Genomic DNA, 14,377 nt, shown 5'->3' on the forward strand with positions numbered 1-14,377 from the left:
TTGTTACCATACAACAATCTGATGCCAACTGCCAAAACATCCCCTCTAAGTAGTTACACAAAGACAAAGATCTCCCATATTCTTGGTTCTTTCGGTAAAGTCACGTTGAAGGGAAACAATAAAATAATATATATATAAAAAACAATTTGAATCACTGCAGTCACGAAAGCTGTTAGCGAGCAACTATGAAGGCCGGCACGGCACACGAGGGGGTGGGTGGCCAGCTCCACACCCAGCCTCCTTTGTCTCCTTAGTGGCGACGTTTACACACCGCACCAGGTACTCATTTGAAGCTGAGTCGACCTAGGAGATGCCCAGGACCAGTTAAAATAAGAGTCACTGATGTTGGCCGTGAGCAGGAATTTAACTCGAGTCGCTGGGCTCGTAATGCAGTACACTTATCATTATGCCACCCGTCCCACACATACACGCACACACATTGCAAGGACACACAACATCGCAAGGAGCTGTGATTTTTTTTCCTCAACATACACGGTCACATATCAATTGCCCTTATTTCCCTTCGCTTCAGGAATTGCTTACTCTCTGGGTCTTGCATGCACCTGTACGTAATAAGTACGGTGCGAAAGAAGTTCAGCATACATAGGCAAGTACCGTACAACGTGAGTGTGTTTGGTACCCAGTTCGACGTGTTGCCAGATCAATGCTATTTCTTGGCAGTGACCCCCACGTCACCACTGCGTGCCAACAAAGCAGGACTTGAGTTGGATTGCAACTTCAATGAATGAGAGAGTACAAAGGATCGCCACTTGCTCCACCTAATTTCTTCTCTTCTCATAAAAAAGAGAGAATCAATGCCAGTGCAAATAACATACCTCCTCGTGGGAGATAGTGGTCAAATAATTCACCGCTATGCACACGGCATGCCTTATCCTCCACGGTAGTCAACTTCAGAGGTGTGAAAATGCATAGATTTTTTTTTTACATTTCCTGCAATATAAATTATTTTAGCGTGCAATAATGCAATTGTTGCGTAAAAATCTCGTGTGTTTATTTTTGTTCAAATATGTTGTTAAGTTCACATGGCCCCAGCAGCCACTAGAGGTTGCTACATTGATCACAATGTAATTTTAGTTTTTATAGATTCTTGAATTGAATAGTGATCATGGATCGCAGCAATTCATCGAATGCCTGGGGAGGGGAAAATCGTTACACCTCTCGTCATCATCTTCATCAGCTGTTGTTTATCCACTGCTGGATGAAGGCCTCCCCAAAGCCGTCGCCATTTATCACGTTCCTACAATGTAATAATCTACTAAGCACTTGCACACGAGCTGATATTATCGCTCCGTCTCCTTTGTGGACGACCTCTCAGAAAGACGTTCGATTCCTTGCTGCCACTCCCTGCATTAGTATTGACCATCAGCCATCATCATCTCTTCAAAAGTGCCGCAATTAGTTGTAAAATCTCGCTGAACCGCGCGGAGCTTTTGACCACAGCGTTTTACTTTAACCCCTTATAAGTGCTGGTTTGTGGCGGCCTTCTCGTGCCATAACAAATCTTTGAGAGTATAAACACCGCCTTTGCATTCGCTCGCAGCGCGAGAGAATACCATAGGGCTAAAGGGTTCAATCTACCTGCACTTAACCGCAATCCAAATTGAATTGGCTTAGTGTGCCGTGTAAAAAGTGTAGCGCGTGTAATGAATATTCCCATCAAATACGATGTTATCTCGAATGCACTTGTGTCCGAAATCTGAAGTATTACAAAGCACATGGCTAGTAGTAGCAATGCGTAAACACAGCTGCATAGATCAAGTGTGCTCTTTCCGTTTACGTAATAACCTAATCTGCAGTAATTCCTCACTGACATAACGTAATGCCTTGCTTTGGCTTTAGCTGTGCCTGCCAGAACACCCATCCCTTTCATCTTTGGCTTCATACTGTAAGCAGTAATTTTTTTCACACATATACTGTTATTGAGAGGAGGCCTTCATTCACCAGCAGATTGACTATGGCTAGTGACGATGTTGGCAGTCCTCTAGCCATGTGAATATCGCAGCAGGCGTATCAAGCTTTGGAATGCATTATTTTAATCAAAGCCTCTCACTCGTGCTGCAATGATATGTCACATGTAATATGATCAAAACATTATGGTGCGTGAATGAGCCAGTGATTGATTTTGTTTATCCCACCGATGGGCTGACAGTCTACCAAGCATGAGAATTATGTGGGCACTACTGCTATACTTTTCCCAATCGAGTTTGAATGAATTGCAATGTCACGAATACACCTTGAGCAATGAACCACCAACATCCAGTGCAGTAGCAATGCACGATGCAAATATAATTTCCCATCGATATTCACATATCCGACCTTTTTACGTATTTGCCTAGACCTCAGTTGGATAATGCAACGCTGAATATTACCCCAAACATGGCAATAGACTAACGTTGAAAGAAAAATAAAGGGAAAATTAGAAATATTTTTTTATTATATTATTTTGATATGCAAACATTGGCATGTATTTTCGGTGATTTTTCATTTGTTCACAACACCGGCAGAAGGCAAAAACACCCCAAAACATTCAGCAACAAATCTGGAACCCATTACCACATGGCATGTTTCGCTCAAATAGACAGTTACAGGAACCAGACCTCTTACCAATAATCCACTGCGATCACACCAAATACTCTCACTCGGTGTCCCATAACTCACACGAGGACTACGTTAAGCTCTCGAGGCTGCTTTTTTAATTGTATGTCGCCTAAAAATGTGAACTTCTACTTTAAATATTACTTTCACAACAGTAACAGTAAAATAACGTGGGCGCATAAATATTAAAGGTTTTATTGCTGCCAGCATAGAAAAAACCGGTTAAGCCTCCAAAAATGGGGTTCAAAGCTTCACCGACACGACCAGGTACATCACAAAAAAGCCCCTCGAGTCTTGAGAAATGTGTCGGATAACTGCGAAGTGCAATTGCAGCATTAACCTTTACTCCATACAACGAAGAACTTGGGTGATTCTCCGGTATATCAATCTCCTGTCACAGACCAATTCACGGTGCACCCTCTCTTGCCTCAAGCACAGTGAAGAAAATGCCCTCAGCTTTCCCCATAGTGCATTGCTTTTCATGTTACTCATTGAACGATAGGTGTCGAACAATTTGCCCCCACTCCCTCCCCCCCCACTCGGGATTTAATGAACCATCAAGATTTAGGATCGCGGTCCGATTCTTCACCACAACATTGTGGTGATTGTAGGGAGCCTCGAGTGAATGGCAGGTGGCTTATGGGTGCATTGCATGCAACGTACATAAATCCGAACGCACGGATTCTTACACGTGCGACGTGATGCTTACATTAGGTGGAACATGTATTATTCGATGTCTAAATATGCTGCAATTGGCTTCACATTCAATGCAAAGGCAACGTCGCTGGATGTGAAAATCTGCACTCGACATGATCATCAGGTCCCAGTGTTTGCGATAAACAGCGGTGGAGTGGTCGCACAGTGGTTCACGAGCCCCACTGTAACCCAGACCTACATTATATTATCATTGGAAAGTGATTTCTTAACCGATTTTTTAATGGGTTCTATTACTTAATTCTATATCTCTAACTGGCCATTAAAATGTTAAGGACATCATTTATATTCGATGTCTATCCACTGGTGGATGAAGACCTCAGCATGGCACGTTAGTCATGGGGAGGATGTTTTGACCATACTGCACCATGCTGGATAGTATGCGGCGGGTTGGTGAAGGGGTGCCAGCAACAGATTCGAATATCACTCGCCGCTGATGTTGGCCGTGGCAGGGAATTGAACTGGGGCGGCCCGGTTCATAGCATGGCGCATGACACACTTTCACCACAGCTCCAATGCAAGTCAGTCGCAATATGCCTGTACATTAAGCAGCATGCGTTAACAGGACTGGTCAGTATTTCAGGAATTGGTCTGCATTTGTGGAGCAGCAAAGGGCTGCTGATCCTGCCAAAGGGCAGCTCAACAGCTCTGCATTACACAACTGTGGCATGAATTGCAAGTTCTTTAAATGCTGCCACTATGGGACAAAGTTTCCTTATTCTGACCGCGACAACGATCCAATTGTGTGCATGGGATGGCTCTATGCCCGCGGTGGGGACTTGATAGGCAAGTAACGATGGACCGATTCCAGTCGATATTCACACTCTTGATACACGCATAGAATCGTGCGTGCAAGAGGTGATTACTTAAGATGCATGTAAATTTTATGCAAATGCTACTATTTGGGTTAGTGGAGTGAACGAACAGCCTTGGAAATGAGTGAGGCAACACAAAAAGGAGAAAATATTCTAAAGAGATGGTGAAAATCACACCGAAATATTATTGATTTATTACATGTCTATACTTAACTTTGAGCCGTACAAATACAGCGCATCTACACGTAATAAAACGGGGCAGTGAAAACATCTCTGAGAATTGTACTTTAACAAAAAAAACACACACATTTCCCTCGTGTGATTTGTACAAGACTCATACCTGGGGTGGAGAGCCAGCGCAGCGGAAATGAGCGCACTGCACAACAAACCCAGCAGCTGAGTTTGATTCCCTGCCACGGCTAACGTCAGAGGCGAGGGCTATCTGGACTGGTCTAGCATGCCTCCTCATTCGCTAACCCGCACTGAGCAGCGAGCGGTTAAGTATGGCCATGAAGCAAGCCCCCATGATTAAGACAGCATGGAAAGCACTTAGTAGCAGTGGATTGATATCGGGCTGCAAATTATAATTGCGATTATTGTTTTGCTGGTATACCTGATGTCAAAAGCACGAATTCAATTGTCCTATTAAATCTAGCAACACTTGGCGATGCATCTCCAGAACAAGGTCTCCTTTTGAAAGTATTTTTTTTCCACAAGACAGAACTGGGACTTTTATTCTTCTTCCCAAATGTTCTCGAAGACATTCTGAACATTTTGTATCAGACACTTAAGTGTTCTGTGAACGGCACATTGCTTATCATGATCATCTATTTGTTGTTTGACCTTCGCTAGCTCTGGTTTAAGGTACAATACGGCACTGATGTTTGCTGCCACTTGTTTCGGTGGCACTTGTTAAATTCTTAATGTTATTTTTTTGCTCCATTCATAGACGAATACAGTACACACATCCAGTCAGTTCCAGCCGGTGGGTAAACATATTATTGGTGTGGCTTGGAAGCTTGGGGAGGGCGGCGGGGGAAGGGTGGGGAGTGGGGGGCGAAGGGGCAGCGGGGGAAGGAGAGCGAAGGGTGGGATGTGCTTACAGTTTATAATCTTTATATCGAGTCGTGTGGTAGGTGTTGTTAGGGTTTTTGCCTTTATTAATATTTCACTGGCCCCGAATGACGATCCCGCCCCTGCATCCACGCTTCACCTCCCACCTTGCGATCTGATTTAGGGGAGCGATTCGACCCAATAAAAACAAACGCGATGTTTTTTTCGTTTTGTTGTAACGTTTCATTTGTGAAATATCAACAGTCCGCCCGTTGCCATGGTTGTATGAAGGCCTCTGCCATGCTGTGTTGGCAATAGGAATGGTTTGACCATACTTCACCATACTGGCCGGTGCCAGTTGGCGAAGTGGCGGGGGTGGGGCCCAGGACCGGTTCAGATGCCGCTCGCCACTGACGTTGACCGTGGCCGGGAATCAAACTCAGGTCTCCGGGTCTAGAGCACAGTGCATCAAACATCATGCCAAAATTGTCTCTTGCATCGTCCTAAATGTCACCTTAGCAAACTTTTTTGCCGTATATTTTGCTATAAATCATTCAAATTAATATTTCTCACAAATGAGCCTATTCATGTAGCGTCAATGTGAGAATTGATTTTAATCAATGAATCGTTGCATTGCTATTTGCCTATTAAATAGACATCGTATGTACATGGATGCATACTTCGCAACTGCTGGCCCCTACAAATATACTGTATTCAACATGCGCATGGCAATCGTAAATGTACCACAAGATTATTCTCTCTGTAAACAGTGGTCTTTATTGCTGAGTAGCTGCTGTATACCAATACTCATTAACGAACATAGTGACATACATAACTGCCGGGCCGGCTGGGATTCAACGCTCTACGTTGTAAGCTACTATATCTGAATGTAATGACGTTGACATTTACTGTACCATCGTTCCTTTCAGTGATTCACACCTTGCACAAATGTTTAACTGGGTTCTGTGTGTATGTGTAAATATATGTATCGGCCTGCTGGCGATATTTTTTTACTTGTGTGTCTGCTGGACTTGTATCGAGCAAATGTCGGGTTTAATCAAGTGCGACGCACCGACACGTTTAATCTTGGGTAAACCCATTCAGTCCGATGTTCCTTATTTACCGAGTATCCTTTGCAACGATATCAAGCCTTATAGAGTCAACTGTCAAGGCATCTATAGTTCAGTTGGAAGCGGCATGAGTTGGGCATTATTGCAGCAAAATGCGAGCCACTGTTATTAACGAATATCAGGACGTGAGCTGTAGGACGCTGCTACAACGCAGAATGTAAACATTTTAAAGTGGTCAAGAATGTGGCCCAGCATATGACAGCTCGAGTTCCACAAGGAAGTTTTAAAAGTGCTAGATACATTTTCGCGAAAAAAATCCATTTGTGAAATATGAGTAAACACATTTTTTTAATGTTTTGGGAAGTGAAGCACTTCAACACATTAAGCCAAAATAGGGGCCACATTCACGGTCAAATCAACTTTATCCTCTTTCACCTTCTCGTCAAGGACTTGTCATGTCTTTAGAACTGCTTTTAGTGTTTAGTTTGTTGTCCTTCCCCCGCACCTCTGATGAACACGGTTGGCTACGTAAGCGTGCGAAAGAAGTTCAACAAACATTCACACTTACAGGTTGGCGACCAGGGCCTGTGATGTACACACGTCTCACCCGTGCTCATAGCAAGGGTGAGAAATCTACGGACAACGACTTCATTTCAAACTGCCCACGGCCTCTTGAGGCCTACTTCCACTTTGAAACGGCCTGCAAATGGTGTTGAGCCGTCACTGCAAGCATATTGGCTGCACTAATCGGGTCCTAGAGGGTAAACGTTTTCAACCTAGCAACAACGACGACGCTTCGTTTATCATTCGAGCACGCTCAGTCAATTGCCCTTGCCGTAAGCGCCCCGTGCAGTGACAGAAGTAACCGAGGTGTGTGCTCATGTGCGACCCCCCAAAGATACATCTTGAAGTCTTATTCGGCCCTCAGACACCACCCCGGGAGACCGTGTGACTCAGTGCTAACCTAATGCACACCAGTGTTGACACATTGCCACCGCTGTTTGTAAGTTTGATTGTAAACCTGTTTTTGATAACGTAAACTACTCACAATGTTAAAAATATCACTAATATTTACACAACCACCAGTGGTTCCTTCCATTTTAACTGCAGCAGACTCTGATAGCATCAAGCTCGATAAGTATAGGTATTTACCATAATATAATCACTATAAAATAGTGCTTTGGGCCAGTACAACAGCACCAATCCTTAAACGAATACCACGGGCATCTTAAAATACCACGACACTTAACACACCACAATTAACACAGAAATCCATTTAAACAATTTATCGTGATAACAGCATATGTATGCATATTGAAATCAATACGAAGTTTCCAATACCTTGGTGAAATGTGCCATTGAACACAATCATCCTCAGACTAACAGCAATGGCATTTTGCAAAGTACTCAACACATTATTTTACTTTAAAGTACTCCTTGCAAGTGTGCAGCACGGTCCATGTATGCGCATTGTACTTAATACAAATAATATTCCACTCACATGGTGCCCTTTTTGCCATTCAACCCAATGGGCCCTGGCCACCAACTAAGTGGATTATGGAGCCAGGTGCAAGCTTCCAGCAGTCAGATCGTTATGGCAGCAATGGGAACATTGTCGGATGGAGATTGCACATCCTCAGAATTCCATACGGTCCTGGCTTTGAATAACCGGTATTCTCAGGCACATGGGGCACTCGGGAAAAGAATTATTTCTGATAGCACGAGGATGGCAGATGTCATTGCGTCGTAAACATTCACCCAGCCCAGAACATTTCGATTGCTGTATAGCCCAGGGACATCCCAGATTCTTACCGCTTGCTCAAGGAATCTCAGCTGGCATAATCCACTGCTCAAACTGCCAGACTTGGTTGATGTCATGGTCAAGCTTGGACCAAGGCTGAATGTTACGTTAATTCAGTCTACGCTCTTGTACATTTACAGCCCTATTGTCAATCCGCTGCTGGATGAGGGCCTCCCAGTGGCCCTGAGGGTCAGGAGGGTTGTTTGGTCGTTACTTCACCAGGCTGGTCAGTGGCGGGCTGGTGAAGACGAGCACTGTCCAGGAGCATAGAAGTACAAAACAACATCCGGTAATTTGCTGCACCACCCTCGGCTGCTCGCCGTGTAGCCCTGCAGCTCCCTGCCGGTGTATCGTTGCCGTCCACTGCCGAGGCTCAACCCCTGCTTAGCTTGTGCGGGGTATGAAGAAAATTGATGGCAGTGATTTTTGTCATAGTGCTCCCCCCCCCCTCTTGAGTATCGCATGGAGCTCCACAGTGCTTTTCAGTTGTATAACAGCGGTGGCGAATCACCCACACATCTCAAAGAATCGCCCCCCCCCCGCCACCCTGCCTTTTGCCGGGCCCAGGCACGTTGAATTCGCACGCACGCCCCTACTCGTGTCAACGCACATAAATTGAACAGACATAGGGCACATTAAGCTTGGGCACGTGGGCAGGAATGACGATGGACGATGATGAACGATGGTTCATATGTGCGGGGTCACAGTCACCCGCTAATAACCCGTACCTTTTTTTTTGGTTTTACCAAATAAAAACGCCATCAATATCTCTCGGGGTAGGCGCATCCACAATGGACAGCTCATCACAGCCTTTGCACGCATCCATCCAACCAGGACTGCATTGCGCACGCAAGCATCGTCTTTCTCTGCGGCTGCCTATGACTTTTAGCCTACAGTCTTGCACACAATTTGCAACGCGTGCCACATGTTATTCATTACAGCACGAGAACCACTGCTAGCTTCGCAGGCAATAATAAGTCGATCAATTGGCTTCCCTACTTGAATATCCGCCAAAATGTGTCATTTTATTTCAGCAGCCTCGCCGTTTTTTGGAGTAAACACGCCCATGCGCAACCATCTAATGGCTTAACAGATGTGTTCGAAGTGAGAAAAAGCGGTGCATTCTACCCAATAAAATACATCTGCTTGAATTCTCCACTTAGATAAAACATTACTAAAATTATGTTCATTTATAGTCCCCATAGACGTCAGTTAACCAGCCGCATTTGTTTAAGCATGCCTAGACCTTGGTTCGCTTTAGACCTTTAAGACCTTCTGGGTCCCATCAGCGGTCCTGCTAAACAAATGTCAAAAGGTTATTATTATTGTTGGTAACAGCATTCTCTCCATTGTATTGGGTAGGTCGATGGTAATAAAGGACACATTGTGTGTTTGCTTTGGCGGCAGTGTCGTTCTGGCAAGAACGCGATGATGGTCAGGGGCTATGATAACCACACACGCCTTTGTTGCTAAAGTAGTTGCAAGCTCATAGAATGGTCTTGTGTAAAAATGGCTATCCCCTTTGGCAAATGCGTTCAGTGTCCCAAAGGCAACTCGCAAAGCGAAACAGTTAATACCTGAACAATCATAACGGGAACAAAAAAATTACCATTGTTTCGTTTTTAAACTTAGTAGCGTACATGTAAAAAAAAAATGTTAACCCTGAAATTGACCCGCCGGCCGAATCGTCGACGACATATCTTGTGAAGTCGGCGACCAAGGTAAATCATTAACTTCGTGTCATATTGACGGAGGGTAGAACAGAACTATATTGCGTACGCCACTTTACGTTATTATGTATAACCCACCACATATATGTAAACCTGCAAACATATGTAACAAAACACACACAACGCGCGCCTTATTTGTGCTGCCAGTTCACAAACAAGTGGCAGGCAGCGAGTGGCTCAATCTCCATGATGATTCATCACCATCCTCCTCCTACTCATCATCATCATCTTCTTCTTCCTTACAACCGCCGTCGTATCGAGCCTGAACCCCGCGCGTTGGGTCAGAACCGTCGCAATCGCGGATCCTCACCGAGCAGGAGGAGTTTGACCTCCTTCGCCGCCTTCTCCCCGTCCTCCCGAAGATTGCGGTCGATCATCTTGGACCTCTCCACCGCAGCTTTGTCTTCGTTGCTCATGGTACAGCCCATGGCTGTGGCGTGCAGGGCGGCTGGCTGGCTCCCTCGCTCGTCCACACGGAGCGCACAAACTCCAGGCTCGCCTCGAGCTCCTCTTCAATCGCTACGCGTGGAACTCTTTGACTGCTGCCGCTGTTGCTGCTCGCAGGCAGGTGGAGAGAGACGGAGGGAAAGGAAGAGTCATATTCTTGGTTCTTTCGGTAAAGTCACGTAGAAGGGAAATAATACGAATGAAACAAAATAAAATTCTCACGACGTTTCGGCCACAACGCAAGCAAGCCGTCCTCAGGTGAAGAACGGCTTGCTTGCGTTTGTGGCCGAAACGTCGTGAGAATTTTATTATGTTTTTTTATTTTTTTTTATTTCCCTTCTACGTGGCTTTACCGAAAGAATCAAGAATATGAATCCCTGCAGTCACGAAAGCTTTCAATCGAAAAAGAAGAGAGAGTCGTAAGGCTTTCGGGGAACAAGATTGTTCACCATAACGGTTTGGGATAGTACGCACAAAGAGGATTGTGACACGCACATCTGTTAAAAAAATAGCTTCACACACAGAAGGGTAGACAGAGATAGCGGGTACTCACACAGACAGAGAGTACTCACACAGAGAGAGAGTACTCAAACAGAGAGAAATAACTCACACAGAGAGAAAGTACTCACACAGAGGGAATACTCACAGAGAGAGAGAGAGTACTCACAGAGAGAGAGAGTACTCACAGAGAGTGTAGTCAGACAGAGAGAGTACTCACACACAGAGAGAGTACTCACACAGAGAGAGTACTCACACAGAGAGAGAATACTCACAGAGAGTACGCACACAGAGAGAGAATACTTACACAGAGAGATAGAGGATACTCACACAGAGAGAGAGTACTCACACAGAGAGAGAATACTCACACAGAGAGAGAATACTCACACAGAGAGTACTCACACAGAGAGACTACTCACACAGAGAGTACTCTCACAGCGAGAGTACTTACACAGGGAGAGTACTCACAGAGAGAGAGTACTCACAGAGAGAGAGAGTACTCACAGAGAGAGTACTCACACAGAGAGAGAATACTCACACAGAGAGAGAGTAGTCACAGAGAGAGTACTCACACAGAGAGAGAGTACTCAGCCAGAGAGAGAGTACTTACACAGAGAGAGAGTACTCAGACAGAGAGAGTACTAACACAGAGAGAGAATACTCACAGAGAGAGAGTACTCACACATAGAGAGAGAGTACTCACACAGAAAGAGAATACTCACAGAGAGAGAGAATACTCACAGAGAGAGAGTACTCACAAAGAGAGGGAATACTCACAGAGAGAGAATACTCACAGAGAGAGAGTACTCACAGAGAGAGACTAATCAGAGAGTGAGAGAGTACTCACACAGAGAGGGAGTACTCACACAGAGAGAGAGTACTCACACGGAGAGAGAATACTCACAGAGAGAGAGTACTCACACAGAGAGAGAATACTCACACAGAGAAAGAGTACTCACACAGAGAGAGTACTCACAGAGAGAGAATACTCACACAGAGAGAGAGTACTCGCACACAGAGAGGGTACTCACACACAGAGAGCGAATACTCACAGAGAGCGAATAATCACAGAGAGAGAGAGTACTCACAGAGAGAGAGAGTACTCACACAGAGAGAGAATACTCACACAGAGAAAGAGTACTCACACAGAGAGAGAGAGAGTACTCAGACAGAGAGAGAGTACTCACACATAGAGAGAGAGTACTCACACAGAAAGAGAATACTCACAGAGAGAGAGAATACTCACAGAGAGAGAGAGTACTCACAAAGAGAGGGAATACTCACAGAGAGAGAATACTCACAGAGAGAGAGTACTCACAGAGAGAGACTAATCAGAGAGTGAGAGAGTACTCACACAGAGAGGGAGTACTCACACAGAGAGAGAGTACTCACACGGAGAGAGAATACTCACAGAGAGAGAGTACTCACACAGAGAGAGAATACTCACACAGAGAAAGAGTACTCACACAGAGAGAGTACTCACAGAGAGAGAATACTCACACAGAGAGAGAGTACTCGCACACAGAGAGGGTACTCACACACAGAGAGCGAATACTCACAGAGAGCGAATAATCACACAGAGAGAGAGAGAGAGAGTACTCACAGAGAGAGAGAGTACTCACACAGAGAGAGAATACTCACACAGAGATAGAGTACTCACAGAGAGAATACTCACACAGAGAAAGAGTACTCACACAGAGAGAGAGAGTACTCAGACAGAGAGAGAATACTCACACAGAGAGAGAGTACTCACAGAGAGAGAGTACTCACACAGAGAGAGAGTACTCACACAGAGAGAGAGTACTCACACAGAGAGAGAGTATTCACAGAGAGAGAGTACTCACAGAGAGAGAGTACTCACACAGAGAGAGTACTCACAGAGAGAGAGTACTCACAGAGAGAGAATACTCACACAGAGAGAGAGTACTCGCACACAGAGAGGGTACTCACACACAGAGAGGGAATACTCACAGAGAGCGAATAATCACACACACAGAGAGAGTACTCACAGAGAGAGAGAGTACTCACACAGAGAGAGAATACTCACACAGAGAGAGAGTACTCACACAGAGAGAGAGTACTCACAGAGAGAGTACTCACACAGAGAAAGAGTACTCACACAGAGAGAGAGAGTACTCAGACAGAGAGAGAATACTCACACAGAGAGAGAGAGTACTCACAGAGAGAGAGAGTACTCACACAGAGAGAGAGTACTCACACAGAGAGAGAGTACTCACACAGAGAGAGGGTATTCACAGAGAGAGAGTACTCACAGAGAGAGAGTACTCACACAGAGAGAGTACTCACAGAGAGAGAGTACTCACAGAGAGAAAGAGTACTCACACAGAGAGAGAGTACTCACACAGAGAGAGTACTCACACGGAGAGAGAATACTCACACAGAGAGAGAGTATTCACAGAGAGTATTCACACAGAGAGAGTACTCACAGAGAGAGAGTACTCACACAGAGAGAGAGTACTCACACACAGAGTACTCACACAGAGAGAGTACTTACACAGAGAGAGTACTCACAGAGAGAGAGTACTTACACACAGAGGGTACTTGAAGAGATGGGAGTCCACAATACCGCTGTGTAGGACAAGGAGAGACGAGGTGTGGTGGTAACGCAAGTGTCGACTCACTCACTCCACGTACTCAGAAAGAGGTGTGCGATGGACTAATTTCAGAGCGGCTACTCACGCTAAGAGGAGAGAGGTAACGGGTCACACGAGTGTGGGTGGACTCACCAAGAAGCGATGGATACTTTTTTCCCACCCCACAGAAGGAGCCAGAGGTACGGTCACACGCACTAAATAATTAAACTCCAAAACCTAACGGAAATTGCACTGTGGTGCTTATGTAATGAATGTACAAACTCTGTAGTAAACGCGTTTCGGAATCTGATATCGTGTGATTATTGCCCATCAATCACCCAGCTAGTTATGTCGCTACTATTAATGTGTATGTGTGTGTTTGCAGCTTCTTACCTTTGTGTATTCGGTTTTTCCGCAAAAACAATCCCCCCCGCCACCCCAAAATAATGAGAACAAACAACGCGAACACGCGCAGAGTCCTGGGGAGCGCAGCTCTGAACGCAGCCCTCTCTCACCACACAAGAGGACCTCTCTCTCTCTCACACACACACAGCACACACACTGAAGATCCCTTCTCTCTCACTCACACGAATCGCGTTCAGCACCGCCCCAAGTCCTTCCCACCCCCACCACCCCGCCACCAGCCAAGCGAAGCACAGCACGATTCTGTTGGCCGAGAGCGACTCCCCACCCCACCACCACCACCACACTCTCTCGCTCTCTCTCTCGCTCTCCTCCACCCCACGCTCTCTTCTCCCTCCCCGAGTCCCTTTGCACCACCCACAAAGGCCGGATGCGCGGCTTGCATCTCGCAGCGCAGTAGGGGACGCTGGAACCAAAGGGCAGGCTCGCGAACAATTGAAGCTATTAAACTGACGTCGATTATCGATTACATATAATAATTATCCGGATAATCTCATCATTATTTGAAATAGCTTCTTATTTGTTTTACACGCTCTAGATTGACGTGATTTTAGGCGTTGCGTTAATGTGGGGGTTTTTCGTCTTTTGAATTTGTTTACTATAAGAAATTGGTTTA

At 45.4% G+C, this 14,377-nt stretch overlaps 1 protein-coding gene across 1 annotated transcript in view; it reads right to left on the minus strand.

Moving 5' to 3' along the window:
- Positions 1-13,926, minus strand: part of LOC116942386 (guanine nucleotide-binding protein G(i) subunit alpha-1-like) — a 124,528-nt gene extending 110,602 nt beyond the window's left edge. Inside the window, exons 1-2 of the mRNA XM_032954229.2 lie at positions 13,732-13,926; positions 10,110-10,353 (exon numbers count right to left, since the gene is read on the minus strand). Of these exons, the coding sequence (XP_032810120.1) occupies positions 10,110-10,227 (118 nt within the window). The 5' untranslated portion in view covers positions 10,228-10,353; positions 13,732-13,926. The remainder of the gene's footprint in view (positions 1-10,109; positions 10,354-13,731) is intronic.
- Between the last annotated feature and the right edge of the window lie 451 nt (positions 13,927-14,377).

This window comes from Petromyzon marinus, chromosome 14, assembly GCF_048934315.1.
Source record: "Petromyzon marinus isolate PM22_M1 ecotype Great Lakes invasive population chromosome 14, UKy_Petmar_22M1.pri1.0, whole genome shotgun sequence".
Lineage (NCBI taxonomy): Eukaryota > Metazoa > Chordata > Hyperoartia > Petromyzontiformes > Petromyzontidae > Petromyzon > Petromyzon marinus.